At 44.1% G+C, this 20,489-nt stretch overlaps 1 protein-coding gene across 3 annotated transcripts; it reads left to right on the top strand.

Moving 5' to 3' along the window:
* The first annotated feature begins 18 nt into the window (after window positions 1-18).
* kcp (kielin cysteine rich BMP regulator) lies at window positions 19-20,483 on the top strand. 3 transcript variants are annotated; one of them, XM_077595349.1, is made up of 47 exons: window positions 19-349; window positions 1,149-1,187; window positions 1,828-2,357; window positions 2,792-2,861; window positions 3,492-3,742; window positions 4,576-4,744; window positions 6,733-6,791; window positions 6,873-6,966; window positions 7,068-7,150; window positions 7,299-7,395; window positions 7,464-7,543; window positions 7,609-7,694; window positions 7,778-7,868; window positions 7,967-8,066; window positions 8,551-8,636; window positions 8,703-8,796; window positions 8,967-9,116; window positions 9,313-9,419; window positions 9,491-9,584; window positions 10,353-10,526; window positions 10,589-10,671; window positions 10,766-10,859; window positions 10,965-11,147; window positions 11,302-11,472; window positions 11,561-11,734; window positions 12,172-12,254; window positions 12,330-12,420; window positions 13,138-13,220; window positions 13,286-13,459; window positions 13,552-13,731; window positions 13,991-14,255; window positions 14,640-14,722; window positions 14,792-14,885; window positions 14,953-15,126; window positions 15,200-15,282; window positions 15,776-15,896; window positions 16,821-16,903; window positions 17,042-17,141; window positions 17,216-17,304; window positions 17,369-17,471; window positions 17,536-17,678; window positions 17,891-18,063; window positions 18,135-18,246; window positions 18,310-18,411; window positions 18,475-18,639; window positions 19,044-19,344; window positions 20,005-20,483. In XM_077595349.1, exons 1-47 carry the CDS (start codon window positions 343-345, stop codon window positions 20,223-20,225), a joined length of 6,189 nt encoding a protein of 2,062 aa, XP_077451475.1. In that variant the 5' UTR covers window positions 19-342; the 3' UTR covers window positions 20,226-20,483. The 3 variants fall into 3 exon arrangements, 2 of the variants coding, with proteins under 2 accessions (XP_077451475.1, XP_077451474.1); XM_077595348.1 differs by lacking the exon at window positions 19-349 and having other exon boundaries at window positions 774-1,187; XR_013299475.1 differs by lacking the exons at window positions 19-349; window positions 19,044-19,344; window positions 20,005-20,483 and having other exon boundaries at window positions 773-1,187; window positions 18,314-18,411; window positions 18,475-18,623.
* Window positions 20,484-20,489: the final 6 nt, after the last annotated feature.

The following is a 20,489-nucleotide window of genomic DNA, read 5'->3' as shown; positions in this document are numbered from 1 at the left end:
TCAGGTGTGTTGGTGAAGGGAGACATGGAGAAAAGACTGGATAGGGCCCATTGAGGATCGGAGTTGGGCACCCCTGATATATACTGTTGGAATCCAAAGGTTCCCTATTTGGAGGGAAAATATGGTCAGACTCTTATTATGTGCCACCCGATGGCACAGTGGTTCTTCCGCCGGACTTTGGTGCAGGTGATCTGGGTTCGAGTTCCACTTGGTGGCAGTTTGAGTGGTTGTCTGACTCTCTTTGTACCCTATGACTGACTGGCGACCAGTCTAGGGTGGGGTCTGTCTTTCGCCCGAAGATAGTTCTGTTAGGCTCCAGCAACCCCTACAACCCTTTCGAGGATGGGCGGTATGGAATGAGTCTTATTATTTATGCATTTAAAATAAGATAAAACACACCCGTACATCGTAAATTGTTGCAAATTGTTTTGTGGACCGCTGATTTCGAGTCCGTGGCCCAGCAGACCCCAGTTTAACAACCATGTTCAAGGGCCACAACTTGCCTGAGTGTGTTGTTGTATTTCCACACCGCACATAAATCCAATTTAATGTAGTGGTTAAGTTATATACAGTCGCACTGCAGTATGTTAAATGTTTTACGATGGTGACATTTTGACCCTGGAGCAAATGAATTTGATTATTTCCTATGGGGAAAGAGAAAACATGTGTTTCTCCTCCACTGGATCTCATGGCTCCTCTCCAGTCTCCACACCAGGTTTAGCTGATAGCCAAGGGGATTGAGGAGAAGGGAGTTAGAGAGAGTTTGGGTGGGAGGGAGGAGGGAGGAAGGGGTGAGTGAGATTCAACAGTGCAGGCCCGTGATGGGTGGAGAGCAAGCAAACAAGGGGAGCAAGACGAGAGGGGAAAAAAACTTTGGGAAAGTGCAAAGACTGCTCACTCACCTTGCAACTAACTCCTCATAAGCAGAAGAAGGAAGACAGGAAAATTAACAGCCAATGTGGAGTGGAGTGGTTAAGGAAGTATGCTGTGTGTGGCCTACTGAGGGAAGAAGAGATCCAGATGTTGTCTGCCCATGTGCTCTGGAACATCTCTATGTTGAATATCCAAAGTCAATGATATCATGGGATCTGAGGCTTTTTGCGGGCAGACCATGGAGAGCCTCTTAGTAATTTTGTTGCTGGTGGCAGGGTCTTCACAGGGACGGAATGCTTCGGATCACGGCAGCGGTAAGTGGATTTTCTTATTCATTTAAATTACCTTCCTAGTTTTTTTTTTCTTAACTCGATGCGTTGATGATAAAGTGAAACGATGCATCACAAGTCACTGCATTACTTGATATCCACGGTGTCCATAGCAGGCACCATATAACTAAAACCGCTTTAATGGAGACAAACACAATTAATTCCACTCCATAATATAAGGACAAAATATGAAATTTAATGGTTCTTTGAATGTATGTATTTCACACTATCTTTAGATAATGTCTACTATATGTTGGTCCTGTCAGAGTTTATAGCATGAACTTTGACAGCACTATGACTATGTAAACAGGATAAACGTATGGTTATACCAAATCATTTATTTTTATTTTTTCATGAAAAAGAACCGGGTGAAATGACTTGATGTGAAACTATTAATGTAATAAAATGTAGTATATAAAACTTGAAAATATAAAACAGTTTGTTTTACCCTATAAAAATAAATTAGGAGTATTCCTTACATGGGTTGTGATTGATGGGGCTCAATGTTCATTCCATTTTGATGGAGAGGGGCAAATGATTTTTTTATGATTATTTGTAAATATGAACACCGCCCATTGATGTCAATGTTCCAGCATAACGCAACTTGTCGCACGTGTTTCCCCAGTCATCGACCTCCTATCAGGTCTCGACGTATCCCTCTCAAAGAGCGGTGTGTCCAGACTGCCCAGTCCCACGGGAGCCGTGTACAGATTCCGTCCACGAGCGCATCACCTGACGCTCCCCGCTGAGTATTCCCGAAAGCTCAGCTCTGACCTCCAGGGAAGCATCGGCTTGCATTTGGTTGGCCAACAGCTGCAGGGCATCAGCAACATCACACTTTTGTCTTTCTCCACCCCGTCGTCCGACATTCTTCTCCGACTCACGTCCTCCACCACCGAGGACGTTCTCCGTTTGGACTACACAGTGGAAAGGGGCATCCGGAGTCTTCTTTTACCTGGTGCGAACCCCTTCTCCACGGGGGAATGGGTACAGTTGGCCGTCAGCCTGGAGCCAGACAGGCTCGTTTATTTTGTGGACTGTCGAGAAGTCCAAGTCGTCCTCATAAAAGCAGAGGAGAGGTTTCAGCTGGAATTGCCGCAAGATGTTGTTGTCACCCTGGGAAGCACGCCAGGAAGAAAAGAAAGCAAATTTACTGTAAGTTTTTGCACCAATTACCCAAGCAAGGCCTTGAACTGAATGATTATTCTTTTGAATTCTTATTTCAGGATCACAATATGAATTGGAAAAATTCCTTAATCTTTTCAAGGATAGTTAGTGGTCGCAACTATTCCAAAGCTTTTCATTGTTTTAAACTTTTTGCATGCCGTTGATGCCGATAGACATTAAATTCATTTAAACTGGGAAGACTGGCTGGGAATGCAAATGTTTCAGTACCATTGACGGAGCTAGACGTCCAATCCAATTTTACTGGGAGGGAAGAATGCAAATTTGTTCATTTGTCCCTCCCAGTTAAAATAGATTGGACGTCCAACGCCATTAGTAGCAGCCAATAAATTCAACGAGTGACATCTAAGGGTAAAAAAAAAAGTGCATGAAAGGGTTCTTGTTTTTGTTTGATTTCTTTATAGGGCCACTTCAAGAAAGCAGAGATTTCAATGAAGGCCTATCAGACACGCCCTTGGCATTGTAACATGAAAGGTAAAAATTTCCATCTCTTTAGAAAAAAAGGGCATCTAAATGTTAAAAATGAAAGATGTGTTGCGTAAAAGGGTGGACTTGTTTGTTTTGGTCTTTTTTTTATATCTTACAAATGGAAGTCAGATTAAAATAAAAAATATTCACAATTATAAGAGTAATGAACAGGTCATTAAAATTATTTTAAAAAAAATAGCAAATGAGATTACAAAGAAAATCTTTTTTCAGAGGTGAGAGAAAAGTGACCCAAATACTTTTTATTGGACCGTGGCCATACTGTATGTTCGAGACTAGAGCAGACATTTCGAGACTCCATCTCTTTGTTGTCGTTAGCACGCCCGTACTTGTGCATTTTGCCGTGTACACCACAACACATGCTTAAGTGACAATTTAACAATTTCAGTGTGCCGAAGGCCACGCTGTCTGTCATTTCCTGCCTCTTGTGTACATTTTTAACATCTTGTCTTTCCATCAGCGACTACACAAGCAGTTAACTCAATTAACTCTGCCTGGAAATTTTCCTTGGCCTGGGGCTGAGAGTTCACCCGGCAGTACGTTCACGTACTAGCCCTTAATGTGTTTTGAATTAAAATATAGCAAAGCTGACGTGTATTTTTCCTTTTCATTCTATAGATGCTCCGCACGGTGCCGATTCTAACACTTTTGCTAAAGCAAAAAGAAAGCACAGAACGCCGCTCCAGAATGTTCATCATTCACCACACAGTATCCAGAGTGAGCAGCTGCAAAGGGGAGTGGTCCTGGGGCCACCAGGACTCCCGCAAGGGGGGAAGTCCACTTCCCAGACCCACCGGGATGAGGGTCTTCGCAGGCTGGAGAGCAGGTTGGAGGACCTGACTCGTATGCTGGACTTGCTCCAAGTTCAGGTGCAAAATATACATGCTAACCATATTTTTTTTTCATGATTCCATTATGTATTTACTGTATAGTGTATACAGCCACTCAAGCATTAGAGGTTCCATGTTTTTCATGAAAACACTGGTTTTTATACAGTAGTATTTTAAAAGTTAGTGCATGCGGCCCAGTTTTTTTATTGGCCTACAGTAATTTATGAAAATATATTTGAATACAGCCCACACTAGAAGGTTGAGTTCAACCTTGATTCTCTTGCACTTCTCGGCTTCATCAAAAGATGGAGCTGGTGCCTCTCCTTTAGGGGTCAAAAGCTGACTACATGTTAAAATGGATGTACGATACTATAGAATTTCAATTGTGAATCTCATTTCCATGCAATACATTAAAAGGTTATCACCATAAAAACTCATTAAAATGTGCCAATTTCTGCCCAGCATGTTAAAACAAAGACAGAATAGCTTGATATTTCCGATGAGCTTTCCTAACTTGTTTAAACTTTGCCGAGGTACAAAATGTTTGGTTAAATTTGGCTTGCAAACAAATTTTTAACAAAAAGTTGAAACCTCCATGTTTAAAATACACGCTGAAAGGGACAATTAAAGTAGACTTCAGATAGCTTTTTAATTTAAGAATATTAAAAAAAAAGCTCTGCTGAAACTGACACAAAACATGGGCCATTACATGCTTGTAACATTGAACGTGGAAGGATTTCAAGTTGGTCTTGTATTGTTAATTTTTTCCAAAAAGCGACCCTTGGAGAAAAAAGTAGGGTGACACAAAAATTCTAAACAGTACTGTTTACAGTGTCTACATTGTCTACATTATTGACATTCTCTTATTACAGAATGAAGAGTTGCTGTCGCGTGTACGATACCTGGAAGGATGTGAGTGTGTGCGTCGACCGTGTGTTTGGGACGGTGGGGAGGTGGAGGACGGCCGGCGCTGGCAGACCGACGTCAGCACCGTGTGCACCTGCACGTCCGGAAAGGTCACGTGTCGAGCCAACATCAGAGGTAGCTTTCAAACTGCCCCCTCACAGTTCCCGATCAATCCGTCTGTAAAAAGTGTTCATTTCTGTGGTCTCAAAAGTGAACCCATGGAACCCTGTAAAATACACAAACAACCACACAGAAAAAACCCACAAACTGCATAACTACATACCAGAAAAATAATATTCTTTTCTTACTACACTCTATATTGCCCCAATGTGCGAGTGTGAACGTGAATGGTTGTCTGTCTCCTTGTGCCCTACGATTGGTTGGGTTTCCCCCACCTGGTGCCTGAAGTCAGCTGGTATAGGCTCCAGCACCCCCGCGATCCTTGTGAGGAGATGCGATTTGGAAAATGAATGAATGAACTTTCTTCCTGGGTCACCAGAGTCATATGTGACAAAGGAAATGTCAATCAATATCTTGGATAAAAACATGCTCTGTTAACCCGACTGAAACTACTGGATTGGTCGCCTATCTGGTTTCATCACATAAAGCGTACTTGCTGCCTGTCGCTCATGACATAGGACATTTTCGTTGCAGGACTTTTTTTTTTTTTAAATTGCTTTCCTACTACTTTAAATAGATGGAAAAAGGAGGGAGGGTGTGAAGACAAAAGTCCCTACATAGTAACAATGGCCTTAATCCTCTGTGATAAATATGGACTCAACAGTTGGAGTGTAGATCATGTTTCTAATAATAACAAGCTGTCTAACAAGTGTGTCCATTTAGGAAAATTTAGAGGACAATGTCCTTTTGTAGAAGCAATCCGGCAAGGCAGCTTCCTGGCAACGTAGGATAGTTGCATGCACAAACCCTTTTGTGAACATCCAACCATTTTTACATAGATATTGTGCTTGACAGAACCGTGTTTCCACTTGGCCGACTGTATAAGTGGATCCTCGCATCCCCATCATTGTTGTCACCTCTTTGCCTTCTCTTCCGTGTTTCCATTTAAATGTTTCTGCGTGTCGGCCTGAAGAGTCTCCAGATGTGGCCTCTTCCCACACACACACACACTTTGATCTCATTCATGCTTGCTTTGCTAGAGGAAATGTTTATTGGCTCTAGGCAACGCCATAGTTTTCGTCTCTTTGTGATTACGACTTCCCTTGTGCACACAATTTAAGTCATTATCTCCCAAAAGTTCAAGCCAAGAAAAAGTCATTCAGTAACTACAGAGGCATTCATGTCAGTCATGTGTGTGTTTGTGTGATATGCAATCTACGGGAAATCCCCCAGATAAGTGTGGTCCCATATTGAGGATATCCAGCTTGAGCTTAATTTGCTACTCTTACAAAAAATGTTACATTCAAGGTAAAATACTGGTAGAACTGGTTGTCAGAATTTTACTGTGCATGAATTGTGATTGTTTTTTTTCTTTGTTTTTACCCTTTGAGGCACTCATTTAAGTCCATTAATGCCATTGACAGGGCGGACGTCCAATTTTGACTGGGTGGGCGAATACGTATATTTTATGAATTTATTTTTTACTAATATAATCTTAATTGTTAAATGTATTAATGATAATAAAATTGATGTGAAGAAATACAATCATGTTTAAAAAAAATATTGACCAAAATTAGTCACTTGGCCCATAGTGTTAAATTGCTTAGGTTTAAAAACAACAACAACAACACTATTTTAGATGAACAAAAAAGTCACTTGCTCCTTAAATGGTTAACGGATTTTTCTGTCAAATTATGAATAGCCGCCTATTTAGTAACCACCATCGTCGAAATGGTTAACAAAATTAAAAACTGTAAATGTCGAAACAGTATAGTCTTTGGTAATTGTGAATATAGATTTTGAAATGAAAATCATGTCAGTAATTTTTTAGTATGGTTACATTTTTTTGTCCTGTTACTCTATATGAAACCGGTCCTAAGAATGATGAAATCATTTTTTCTCAATATCCCCCTTCATCTTTGGGGATTCAAACTCCCTCACAAACAGCATGCAGGCTACTGAATGATAACTACAACATGATGCTCGTTGTATGTTCTCCCCAGACTGTGAGCAGCGAGACACTAAAGTTCATAATGTCTCCCACAGTGCCAACACCTGTGAGGTGAGAGTTGTAAACAGTACGCCGCACGCTTGTAAAATGGGAAAATTGAAGACAAACTAGATTTTTTTATCCATAAAACAGGAGGGCGAGATGGATTGTTGGGCAGTGCCTTGCCCCACGCTGCACTGCACCCAGACGGAGAGCGTACCCGGGGAGTGCTGCCAACGATGCATAGGTAACACATTTATTTTAAGCCCATAGCCATCAAGAGATCCCGAATGGGTTCTGAAGTAAACATTTTACAGCAAAATGTTATTGAGTTTAAATAATCACCAGGCTGCGTATACTCTGGCGTACGTTACGAGTATGATGCAAAATGGAGGCCGGCGGAGAGTCCATGTGACGTCTGCCACTGTCTGGTAAGTGGCTTTCATTTGGACTGTTTCCTCACAAGGTACTTCAAATCAGATAACCATCACGTCTGATGGTTGTGGAAGAGCTTTTAACAGTTCTGTTTGTTTGTCCCGTCCTGAAATTGGACCATTTGACGCTCTGCTGTGCTCCCAGGGGCGTGATGTACGCTGCGAGAGGGAGCCGTGCCCGCCCTTGCCCTGCACCAACGCGGCACCCCCTCTGCAAAACTCCTGCTGTCCCGTGTGTCTAGGTTCGCATTTTTCGTCAAGTCAACGTAGAAGTGTGTTTTGTCCAACTTTGAGCATGTGTGTCTTTCAGGCTGTGGTGTGAATGGGCACCTCGTCCCAAATGGGGCCGCGATCCCGACAGGCGATCGATGTGAACAATGCTCATGTGTGGTACGTTAAATAACTCACTAGATTATTCCAGAGTGAATGAGTACAGTGATCAGTCTCTGTTTCAGGATGGAAATGTGGTATGTTTACCTCACGTGTGTCCTGCCCTGTTTTGTCAAAATCCCGTGCATCGTGTCGGGGACTGTTGCCCACGGTGACACACCCGCCTATAAATGATTAATTCGTGAACTCTATGCATTCAGTACATGTAGTATTTGACATTCACGTGACTCGTAGGTGTGATCAATGCGAGTATGAGTCTCGAGTGTACTTGGACGGACAGAAGTTTCCGTCGACAGGTGACCCTTGCGTCCAGTGCCGTTGCTCGGTGAGTTGCCAATTGCTTTAAAAGCGCTCCATCTTTTACTAGAGGAGGATATTGTCATGTCCGTATGCATCGTGAAAAGTGTGAATGTTTTTTGTCAGGCAGGTGAAGTGTCCTGCGAGCGCACAGAGGCGTCGTGTCCTGTGACACATTGCAACCACCCGGCCAAACGCAAGGGAGAATGTTGTCCAACATGCAATGGTTTGTCAATGATACTTTGTTGATAAATATATATCAGATTAGATTTTGAAGTCAACGTCGAAGATTGAGATTTCATAATATATAGTACCAGGGAATAAAGAAGTTCAAAACAGCCTCCCTCTCATCAGGCATAAAAAATACAAATAGTAAGAGTGCATCCCCTTTAACTGGCTCATTCAGAACTCACAGGCAACAATAAGTCTGCAATTAATTTATTTAATTATTCCACCCATGGACAGTTTAAAAAGTAAATAAATAAATAAACACTCCAAGGGTTTAGGCGTATCCAGCCCTCAAACATCGCTACCGAATTTCATTGTTATCTGTTCTTGGTTAATGGAGGAGCAGTCTTTTCAATTAGTGTCCTCCTAAAAAGACAAGGAAAAAAGCCCATGTTCTGTGTAATTAAGTAAAAAAAAGTACTTGGGGATATAAAATAATCAGCTTTTGTCATAATCTTAACTTTTTGAAATGTCGTTGACAGAGTGTGAGTTTGACGGACGGGTGTACGCTGATGGAAAAGTCTTTGTTCCACCCGGAAGCGGACCCTGCCTGCAGTGCAGGTGTAAGGCGAGTCCGCACAGCCCTTTTCTCCCATTCTGCATCATTCTATGATGCGCTTTTGCCACGTTACAGAGCGGAAACGTGGTTTGCCACGAAGAAAAGTGCCCACCCGTCAAATGTTCCAACCCCATACGAGAACCACATCGATGCTGCCCCTTCTGCAAAGGTACACATGCAAGAGTTCATGTTTGATTAACCGCTGTTACTTGGCAGTGTAACCACTTGGTATTTTTATTTCTACTTATTACATTTAATTTCATTAGTTTAGTTTTCATTAACAATGTATTAATGAACTCATTTATTTATCATAAAAAATAGTGTACTGTCTCTATGCAGCATGCCTGTTTGAGGGCTCCGAGTACGAAAACAGCTCCAAATGGGGCGCCGGCGATCCTTGCTCCAGCTGCACGTGTGTGGACGGAGCCCCCCAGTGCACCCGCCTCCAGTGTCCACCTACCAACTGTTTGCATCCTACCAAGACCACCGGTATATTATCCTATGAGAAGTCCGTTTTTGAATGTGAAAAAAATGGTATAAAAGCAAAGCTTTTTTGACTTGGCGAAAAATGATCAAAATGTATATCATTTTAAGTGAGAAAAAAATCACATAAAATGTAGCCAATTAAAAAAAGCATGAAATTCGACATACTATTTAAAAAAGAAAAATGCCCATCATGGCCTAGGCTCCTGCTGTGCAGCATGTGACAGCTGCACGTTTCTTCAGCGTATCTATGGCAACGGGCAGACATTCGGGACCCCCGAGCGACCGTGCCACGTCTGCACCTGCCTGGTGAGCGTTGGATGAATCTTTTGACATGGCACTATACTTCTTGCTGACCCCGCTCTTCCTTTCGCTTTCAGCACGGCACGGTGGAGTGCGAGAGAAGATCTTGCCCGAGGCTCAACTGCAGCAACCCTTACACGATACCAGGAGAGTGCTGCCCCAAATGTCCAGGTGACTGGAAAGGTGTTTTTTTCCATAGGATTTCAATAGTAACGAGTATAACGGGAAAAATTTTCCAGAGGCCTGCAGTCAATTTGAGGTGTGTGAGGTTGAAAGATATCCATAACATGATCATTATTCATTCATCCGTGCATTCATTTTTCATGCTACTTCTATTCATAAGAGTTCCGGGGGGTGCTGGAGTCTATCGCAACTACGGGCAGTAGGTGGGCTACACCCTGAGTTGGTTGCCAGCTAATCACAGTATTATTCATTATAGTATTTGACTGTTTACATTTTTGAACAAAAAAAAAAAAAGTATTATATTTCTATTTTATTCATGTTTATTCATTATATTGAATTTAGAGAGAATTTTTTAAAAGCAAAATCTAGATTTCCAACAAAATTCTTAATTATTTTTGCATTAAAAAAAAAGAAAGTACAATTGAAAGACGAAAAAAACTGATGTCAAAAACTCGTGAAGACTTCAATTTGATCGATGTGTGTATTTTGGACAATAGAATAATCAGATAAGAATATGTAATATTATTTTAGCTATTTTTTCATGAAAAAGATATCGTATATATTTTAGATTTATATAAAATATAGGATGTGTCAAAAATCTAATTCTGATTAAAAAAACTTGATACTTCATGTAAATAGATTTATAATAAAGAAAACTAAATGTCCATGGGGGGAAAGGAAATCGAATAAATGCTGCCAACCCTGTTGCGAATGGCACCTTATGAGTGTATTGACGTGTCTATTTTCTTTTTCAAGACTGTCTGTTGGAGAAACACATATTCGTGGACGGTCAAGCCTTCCGCAATCCGTTAAGCGCGTGCGAGGAGTGCAAGTGCGCCAGCGGCGCCATCGACTGCCAGCGAGCTCACTGTCCTCTGCCTCATTGTAACGCTCCTCTGCCGGGGACGTGCTGCAGGAACAACTGTCACGGTGAGCGGGCGGACGCAACCATTGATAGGTTGCTTGATTTCAATGACTTTCTCCCATTTTAGGATGCAGCTATGGCGGGAAAGAGCATCTGAATGGTCAGCAGTTTGCTCATCCTACTGATTCATGCAGGACATGCAGCTGTATTGTTAGTATCTACACTTGGGGGGCATTATGTAAACTGCATCATCTCTCATTGTTTTATCGTGTACTTTAAATGTGGTTTTTTTTGCTCCCTGCAGAATGGAAATGTCCAATGTCTCATGACGAGATGTCCACCGCTATCATGTGCCAACCCAAACTTGTCGCCAGGGGAGTGTTGCCCCCAGTGCCCAGGTAAGAAACTGCGAGCAAAAGTCGTTAAAAGCTGCGTAGCACACAATTTTAAAAAATGTGTACATAAAAGAAAGCATTTTTTAAAACAGACTCATTTGTCCACAGCGCCACCGTCAGACTGCGAGTCGGGGGGCCAAACGTACAGGCACGGCGAGCGCTTCTACTCGCCGTCGGAGCACTGTCAGTTATGCTCGTGCACCAATGGCACGGTGGAGTGCCGCAGGAAGCCGTGTCCCTTCGCTTCTTGTTCGCACCCTGTCACGAGGGACTGCTGTCGTACCTGTCAAGGTAAGAAAAAGAGGGTTGTATTGATCCTCATTTCCAGTCAAGCCAAACATGAATTGAACTCATTAGCTGCCATAGATCCAATTGTATTGCAAGGATTAGTCACTGAGCCAGCTGATATCAATTTTTATCACTTTATTACTAATATTTCCTGTAGGCTGCCTGTACGAAGGTCAAGAGCGAGCCAATGCAGAGATGTGGGACGATGCTTCGGACCCCTGTGGTGCCTGCGTTTGCCAGGAGGGCTCGGTCAAGTGCGAGAAGAAGCGTTGCCCCCCGAGCAAGTGTAAGCACCCCGTGCAGCGACATTGCTGCACGTCCTGCGACGGTGAGGAAAACATTGTCGACGTCTCCGTTGATTTTGAAACCCATGCAAGAATTTTTGTGTATCTTGTGTAATTGGCCGCTATGCCCAGGCTGTACATACAACGGGAGAGAACACGTCGACGGCAGCGAGTTTACTGACGACAAAGACCCCTGCGCCGTGTGCTACTGCTATGCCGGCGAGGTGGTTTGCACCAAGGTGCCCTGCTACGGAGAGTGCCGCCATCCCTACAAAGCGCCCGGACAATGTTGTGGGGAGTGCCATCGTAAGTGGACGGTCAAATGGGGATTTAAGAAGGCTTTGCTCTGTTGGTTGGGAAATGGAATTGGGAAACTAATGTTTATGTACACCATTGGAATTGACGGCTATTGCGGTCATTGGAATCGGCTGATATTGCCGTTTGTGGAATTGCCGGATCTCGCCATCTTTGGAATGGACGGATATTGCAGACTTTGAAATTGACGGTGATGGCCGACAGATTGGTCAGATTTTCCCGTAATTGGAATTGCCAGCTACTGCCATCATCGGGATTGACTCATATAGCAGCTTTATTTCCATTCCTAATGCTAGATGGAAAAGTGTCATCTTGGGAGAACAAAGAATTTTCAACGTGTTTATTTTTATCTGCCCAATAGAGCTTGGCAGTATCACAGTAATGACTACATTTCACTAATTCTCCAAAAATGTCGTCTGGGTTGTCAGGCTGCTTTTACAATGGGGTGCTGCTCGCTAGTGGACAATCCATTCCTGAGCCGGGGGACATTTGCTCCGAGTGCACCTGCCAGGTAGCATCCAAAAAACACACACATTTGTCCACCTTACTTTATGATTTCACACACATCATGCACTTCTGCTTTCAGTCAGGCACCGTGCGCTGCGGCAAAAAGTCTTGTCCGGTGACCTTCTGCCCTCACCCGCTCGCAGACAGCTGCGGTTGCCCCGTGTGTGACGGTATGTCTTCCTTGGTCTCATTCGTTTCATACCGCACTTTCAACTGCATGCTAATGATATTGGCTGGATGTGATTTTCTTTCGATCTCTTTTCCCATAGCTGAGGTTAAGGAGGTTATGCATTCGTTCCTTTCTGTCAGTTCATCTGATCATTTTTCAAGATAACTTCAACTTGTGGGATATGATTGTAATACATATTGAATGAGGTCATTAAATTCGGGAGAAAAGGAATTTTGCGATAACACACAAAGGAATGAATTGATTTTTATCACACGTGCAGGATATATTAAGAATATTAAATGGAAGAGGTGGATATATATATATATATATATATATATATATATATATATATATATATATATATATATATATATATATATATATATATATATATATATATATATATATACATATACATATACATACATACATATACATATACATATACATATACATACATACATACATACATACATACATACATACATACATACATACATACATACATACATACATACATACATACATACATACATACATACATACATACATACATACATACATAACAATTCAGGTTGCCACTTCCAAGGTGTGGATGACCTTTAAGAACAGATCCGCGCAGTATCATGACCTCATTTTTTAGGCAATTAGGTCAAAGGTCACGGGGTTCAGAAAATCAAGAACAAGAAAAAGAGTTGAAAAGATTAAATCCATCCAGGTTGCCACTTCCAAGGTGTGGATTACATTGATGGACAAATCCTGACAGCAGGCGAAAGAAGCTGCCAAGAGTGTGTGTGCAGAGTGAGTACCACGATCACTACTTAAATACGCGATGACTCCACACTAACGAGTATCGTTCTTCTCAGAGGGGTGAGGTGGTTTGCACGGCGAGAAGATGTCAGGCAATTTCCTGTTCTCATCCGGCACTGGACGGATGCGGGTGCCGAGTGTGTGACAGCTGCAACTTCGAAGGACGTGACTGTTTCAACGGAGAACGATTCCGGCATCCCACAGATCATTGTCAACAATGCTCTTGTCTGGTTGGTACTCATAATCATTTCACATGAGCGATGGTGTTTCAGCGCCATTGACGTGGATAAACGTACAATGCATTTGAATGGAAATTGTGCAGAATGGCGGCGTGCTGTGCTCGCGAGTTTCGTGTCCCAACGCCGCCTGCTCTCATCCGACGACGCCACCGGGCGAGTGCTGCCCCGTCTGCACCGGGACGTGTCGATATCAGGGGAGGGAGTACGAGTCCGGCTCTTCATTTCCCTCGTCCTCGGACCCCTGTGCCTCCTGTTCCTGTTTGGTTAGTCCGCTTCCCAGACACCACCTAAAATGATACCGGGTTGAATCATTAGGCAACTCATTGTGACATAGAGTGGTTTTAGATAAAACTGGGAAAAAGTGAGCAAAATATTCAATTGAGAGTTTCTGGGGTGGTAGTTTACTCTGAATTCATTCCCAAACTGTTTTTGCTTCTCTACGCATTCCTTCATGAGGGTCTCGTATGTCATTTTGATGATGGACAAGATAAGCGTTTGCTCATTTCTGCCTGCATCCTTTAGGACGAAGTGGTGAGCTGTAAAAGGAGACCTTGTCCCGTGCCGTGTTCCCACCCAGTGCCGTCCGATGCCTGCTGTCCCTCGTGCGACTCCTGTTTGTACGAAGGAGCCGTCCACGCCCACGGCCTCGACTTCACGTCGTCCTCGGAGCCTTGCCGGCGTTGTACCTGCGTCAGGGGGACGGTCACCTGCGTGACCCCCGGGTGCCCGCCGACACCTTGTAGTCGACCCGTCAAAAAGCCTGGGCGCTGCTGCCCCGAGTGCACAGGTAAAAACATGCAGACCTTGAAATTTCCCGAATACGAGATGAATGAAGTTATCTAATCTAATACTCTGTAGACAGTTAACGGTAATTTGGTGGACATTTTTATACAGGACATTTTTAAACTGCTTTGGATTTCACTATTGTAACATAGCAACACGCTTATTTATTTATTTATATATTTATTTATTTATATATTTTATTTATATTTATTCATTTATATATATACATATATATATATATATATATAATTTATTAATTAACTTATTTATTACCTATTTATTTATGTCTAAAATGTCTTTTCCTGTGTCTGTATTCTCACCCTCTTGCTATTGTGACAATGAAATTTCCCTAATACGGAATGAATAAAGTTATCTAATCTAATTTTAGCATGTATGCTGGATGGACAAGAGTACAATGACGGGCAGACATGGACCCTGACGTCAAACCACTGTTCTACATGCACCTGTCAGGTGGAGATTTTCATCTCGTCCCTTGGCAAAACTGGCAGAAATGTCAAAGTTTTGGTGTTCACGTTACAGGCCGGCGAGGTGCATTGTTCGACTCCACCGTGTCCCAAACTGCCTTGCGTGCATCAGATGACCGAGCCCGGTGCCTGCTGTCCTCGTTGCAGAGGTAGAGTCACAAATTGTAGAGTTATCTCTTAATAAATTGGAGCGGCATGATGATGGTCTGCTGGCAGGTTGCACGTACGACGGAGGCGAGTACACGGAGGGAAGCAGCTGGTTTGCCGACTTGTCTCACTGTCGCAGTTGCTTGTGTGTGGACGGCGTGACAACCTGCTCGGAAGTTCGCTGCCTGTCCCCGTGCAGCAATTTCATTAAGGTGCCCGGAGAGTGCTGCCCCTTGTGCGCAGGTAGTCGAGTGAATGTGGTCGTCCGCCATCCTGTAGTCGTTGGCTGTAAAAAAAACGGGGTGATTTTTGGTAGACTGCGTGTTTGAGGGCAGGGTGTACGGCCCAGGAGACAGTTTCCACCCAGCTGGAGACCCCTGTCAGGTCTGCAACTGTGAGGTTTGTGTGTGTTTTATTATACTTTTAATTTTTATTTTCTGCATCCATTTATATATTGCTACTATATCTTTATTTTTTTTATGACCCAACATTTTCCTTTTTAAATGGCTGTCCAATGTAGTGACCATTCTCTCTGATGTTTTGGTCATCTCATATGCAGTACTTTTCTGTTTTTGACACAGCAAACATTTCTATAGCTATTACACTCTAATTCAGTAACACAAGTGGGTACTCGGACGTTTGGTCGCCGGACGTTTGGTCGCCGGACGTTTGGTCGCCGGACGTTTGGTCGCCGGACGTTTGGTCGCCGGACCTTTGGTCGCCGGACCTTTGGTCGCCGGACGTTTGGGTCCGGGCGACCAAACGTCGGGGCGACCAAACGCCCTGCGACCAAACGTGAATAACTTCATGCCGACGCTCCTACTTTAGATGGATGACCATCAATGGCAGCCAACGAGTTACTGTAAGTAACTCAAAGCATGTGTGCTTTCAGGTAATGCCAGACGGAGAGCAACACCTGCGTTGTTACCGAAAACAGTGCCCCAGTCTGGTGGACTGTCCCAAGAACAATATCATGTTTTCTGGACCCGACGCATGCTGTCCTATTTGCGCACGTCAGTACTCGTCATAACAATGCAAACAAGGATATTCATCTGAGTTTTTTTTTTTTTCACACTTCCAGGCACTTATTTAAGTCATTGTTATTTTAACTCATTTACTGTCAGCCCGCATCACAGTATGTGTTGTGATAGGCAGTGATAAATTGACAATGAACACTCACGTCTATTGACAGCAAGAAACATCCAAGCCAGTTTAACTGGCAGGGGCTGGAATCTTGATTAGCTAAGATTAGATAACTTTATTCATCCCGTATTCAGGAAATTTCACTGTCACAGTAGCAAGAGGCTGAGAATACAGACACGGGAAAGATAGAGTTAAGATATGTGAGGTTATTTAAAAAACAGACAAACAAAAAAGAAAATTAACCACAGGCCACACTTCCTTGAAATTATAAATTCATTTTTCTTCCTTTTTCAATTTACTACTGTTCTTTTTTTAAATTCATTTTATTTGGAATTCTTGACATATTGGATTGGATAACTTTATTCATCCCGTATTCGGGAAATTTAATTGTGACAGTAGCATTTTTTATCTGCATTTACAATTCTTTTTTATGTATTATTACCATTCTACTAATTGTTTTTCCCACAAATTAATTCCCCTTTTCTAAATTCATACATTCATCTAAACGCACGAGTTTATAGTTTATTATTGCCCTCTGCAAAATTTAAAACACTTTTTTGTTTTTATTTTCCGAATTTTGCAGGGTATAGCGAAGTCTACTGAGGAAATATTTATCACAGTATTCCCCCGTCTGTCATGGTTTTTAACACTTTGTGGTTTTTGCGGTTTTTCCAATTTTGCGGTGCATACAAAATCCTAATTCATGCATTCGAGGGTTAAAATAAAACCACAACAAATACAAATGTTTCCATTATTAATGAAGGCTAAATACATACTCTGCCATATTTTTCTAGAGCCTCTCAGCAATTGCACTTCTACAATCATCGGCAATGAAGTACTTGCCACCGACAACCCATGTTTTACCTGCCAGTGCAAGGTAAGGAAAAACATTTATAAAAAAAATATATCGAGAGCATCTAGTGAGGCTGTATTTTACATCGCTTTCTTAATTTCTTTTCTTTTTCCGTTGCTCCAAGGTGGTTTCCAAATGCCCTAACGTCTCTGTGTTGTGTAGGATTTAACGTGGACGTGCCTGCATCAAGGTTGCCTTCCCCTCACTTGTCCTCCCAGCGAGCAGTTCACCCCCGCGGACTCGTGCTGCCCCGTGTGCAAAGGTGAACAAACGTGATGCTTATTGGCTGCCTGTCACGCCGACGAAATGCTTCACGTTAACCTGCCTCTGATGCAGATTGCGTACTGGAGGGGCAAAACCGCCGCGTGCCGAGTGGCAGCCGCTGGACGGACAGCCAAGACAATTGTGTTACTTGCAGCTGTAATGTAAGTAGCGGCCTCTAGGCTGGCAAAAAAATCTTCAAAACCAATCTCCAAGTGTGTTGTTTAGTTGGGCTACATTGAATGCAACATAGAGGAGTGTCCCTCCGAGCCTTGTCCCGATGGTCACAAACAAGTCAAGGTAGCGGGCAAATGCTGCCACCAATGCCAAGGTAACACACGCAAAGATATTTGAAAGGTTTCTGGAGTGTTGACCTGCACGCTTGTTTGTGTTAGAGTGGGGTATGTCGTGCAAGCACCAGGGCACGGTGTACCAATCGGACGAGCGGTGGCAAGTGGACGAGTGCACCGGTTGCTCGTGCGTGTCTGGGGACGTGCACTGTCACACTGAGCGATGCCCGCCACTCACCTGCAACACGGTAAGTACTATTTGACTTAACAAATATCCTTCTTTTCAAATGTTGCTCATTTTTGGAAGCTGCATGTTCTACAAATTGGCGAGGGTTGACGCTATCAAAGGCCGAAAAGCTTTATTTTTAAAAATATTTTCCATTTTCAAAATGAACAAATTACTATGACGAACGTGGAAGGATATACGTACTGCACTGTCTCTTTTTTTCCCCACTGGTAGGATGAGATAGCGGCAGTGGTGCCCGGCTTGTGTTGCCCCCACTGTCTCCCCCGGGCTGCCACGTGCATTGCGTTCGGCGACCCCCACTACCGCACCTTCGACGGCCGCATGCTCCACTTTCAGGGGGCGTGCACCTACGTCCTGGCGCGGGACTGCCGGGCGGGCGACTTCAGGTCAGTCGGTCGCCGTAGCAATGGGGCCATTCGTGCCCGCCTCCAACGACATCTCCCCTCTGCTCTCCAAGCGTCCACGCCACCAACGACGACCGCGGCCGTCAAGGGGTGTCGTGGACCAAGGAGGTGACCGTTTTCGTCGGTGATGTCGCCGTGCAGCTGCTGCAGAACTGGCTGGTGAAGGTGAGTCCCAGAAAAAAAAAACACAAGATCCTTTCAACCTTCCAGACACGGCGTCTCTCGCAGGTAGACGGGAAGGCGGTGACCTTGCCCTTTCTCCGAGAACCGTACATCTATGTGGAGCGGAAGGCCAACACGGTCCTTCTCAATACCAACATCGGCGTCAAGGTGGGTTCTACCAGGGTCGCACGTGAAAGCGAACGCCATTGACGGCGCTCGGATGTCCCGCAGGTGCAGTGGAACGGCCGTTCCCACCTGGAGCTGAGTGTTCCCGGCTCTTACAAGGGACACACCTGCGGCCTCTGCGGCAACTTCAACAACCACCACCAGGATGATCTTCGCATGCCCAGCGGACAGATTAGCTTTTCAGAAGCTGAATTTGGCAACAGTTGGAGGGTAAAAAAAATTCTCTATTCAAACTACATCTGAAGCTAATCTTTTATTTTTGCTGTGGACCGACAAGCTAAATAGTTTTTTTTAAAGTAGCATATAAAGTTGCTCACGGAAACAGTCAAGTTTCAATACTAATTAGCAGTTAAAGGGATATAGAAGTCCTCGTTTAAAAAAAAAATTAAACCAGTACTGTCCAAACTACAAATAACTTTTATTAGCCGCCTGAAATTCTGAAAAGAGTACCGAATATGGCCTGCACAAAAAGCTTGAGTTTAGTTGCACGACTCGGCTTCAACACTAGATGGAGCTCTTCACTTAAATAGTGCCTCTACTGTTACTTGGGCCAAACTACTTAAAAGTCAAATTGCCAGTGGATTGGACGCCTAACCGAGTGACTTTTCGTATAGGTGACCAATGGGAGCCACGCCCTGACGTCGTGCCGCCCGGGGGAGGACGTGGACCCATGCAAGGAGGCAGGCTACCACGCCAGAAAAAACGCCAACGCTCGCTGCAACGTCCTCAAGTCGTCAGCGTTCCGCCCCTGCCACCGCGTGGTTTCCCCCGAGGCCTGGTACGCCGCCTGCGTCTATGACCTATGCGCCTGCGGGGCCAACACGGACCAGTGCCTGTGCGACGCCCTGGAGGCCTACGCCGGACAGTGTCGGCAGGCCGGGGTGGTCCTGCGCTGGAGGGGACCCTCGCTGTGCGGTAAGTGGAGAAAGCTCTGCAGAAAAGTTAAGACCAGTAAATGTCCGATTAGTTTGAAGTAGGAGGATTGGCGAATGTTCATTCGCTGCCGTCCCTTCCACTTCAAACGGATTGGACAGATTGCTACGTACGTTGATAAATTGCAGATGGTTTTGACATTGAGAAAATAATCTTTTAAAAATTGGACTTTGCCCGGAACGTTGCCCCTACCAACATGGCTGCCGTCGGGCCATTTCAGTGGGGGCGATTAAAAAGTACTTTCAGGGTTCTACCGTGAATTAAAATGAGTTTATCACCAGTAAACGTCCAATCCATGTGAAGTGGGGATTTCCATCATTTGCTGTCGTCCCTCCCACTTCAAATGGATTGGATGTCTACTAGTAATAAAGTTGTGTAAATTCACAGTAGAAGGAGGATTGGGTGGACGTTTATCATCGTCCTGGAAAGGGCAACAAGGGCTCTTTTCTTTTACGGCAGCGTGTGTGGCTGGCGGCCATCTTGGGTGGGACAACCGACTGTTAGTTTAGTTTAGTCGTTAGTTCTTTTAGTATCCGTGGAACACTACTTGGCCCACCCACTTCAAATCAATCGCAATCGGGAGACAAAAAAAATGGTGTCGCTCCCAAAACACTGGACATTTTCCTGGGTTTGTTTCCGCAGCGGTGGGCTGCCCAACGGAGAGGGGCTTGGTGTTTGACGAGTGCGGCCCGCCATGCCCTGTCACCTGCCTAAACGCCGCCGTGCCGCTGGGAGTGATCGAGAGCCACTGCTTCAAGCCCTGCGTGCCCGGTTGCCAGTGCCCCGCCGGCTTGGTGCTGCACAACAACCAATGCGTCCATCCTTCCAAGTGCCCCAAAATTATCCACGGCGACCGCTCGTGACCGCCGCCTCGTGCGAGCGCCGAACTCTGAGTCAGACGGGCGCGACGTCCTCTATTTCACGGGTTTAGACATTATAGACCGAGGCGAGGGGTTGTACTTTAAATGGGCTCCTATTGACGGCAATACGCGTCCTACAACTTTGATCGTTCTCTCTGCTGGATTGGACGTGTATCGCTGTCAAAATTTGACCTTTCACCGTTTTCCAGCACTGGGCAATCTCAGGTTTTATATGTAGAAAGAATAAAGCTCTTAGTAACAGCCCAT

This window comes from Stigmatopora argus, chromosome 3 (genome assembly GCF_051989625.1).
Source record: "Stigmatopora argus isolate UIUO_Sarg chromosome 3, RoL_Sarg_1.0, whole genome shotgun sequence".
NCBI lineage: Eukaryota > Metazoa > Chordata > Actinopteri > Syngnathiformes > Syngnathidae > Stigmatopora > Stigmatopora argus.
The sequence above is the reverse complement of the archived record's forward strand: the minus strand, read 5'-3'. Positions and strand labels throughout refer to the sequence as shown.

Coding starts and splice junctions, on each gene's coding strand:
- kcp (XM_077595348.1), top strand. CDS start 1,082: ATGGGATCTGAGGCTTTTTGCGGGCAGACCATGGAGAGCCTCTTAGTA. Junction 8,797..8,966: donor ATGCTGCCCCTTCTGCAAAG/GTACACATGCAA, acceptor GTCTCTATGCAG/CATGCCTGTTTGAGGGCTCC. Junction 13,221..13,285: donor GCCAAGAGTGTGTGTGCAGA/GTGAGTACCACG, acceptor CGTTCTTCTCAG/AGGGGTGAGGTGGTTTGCAC.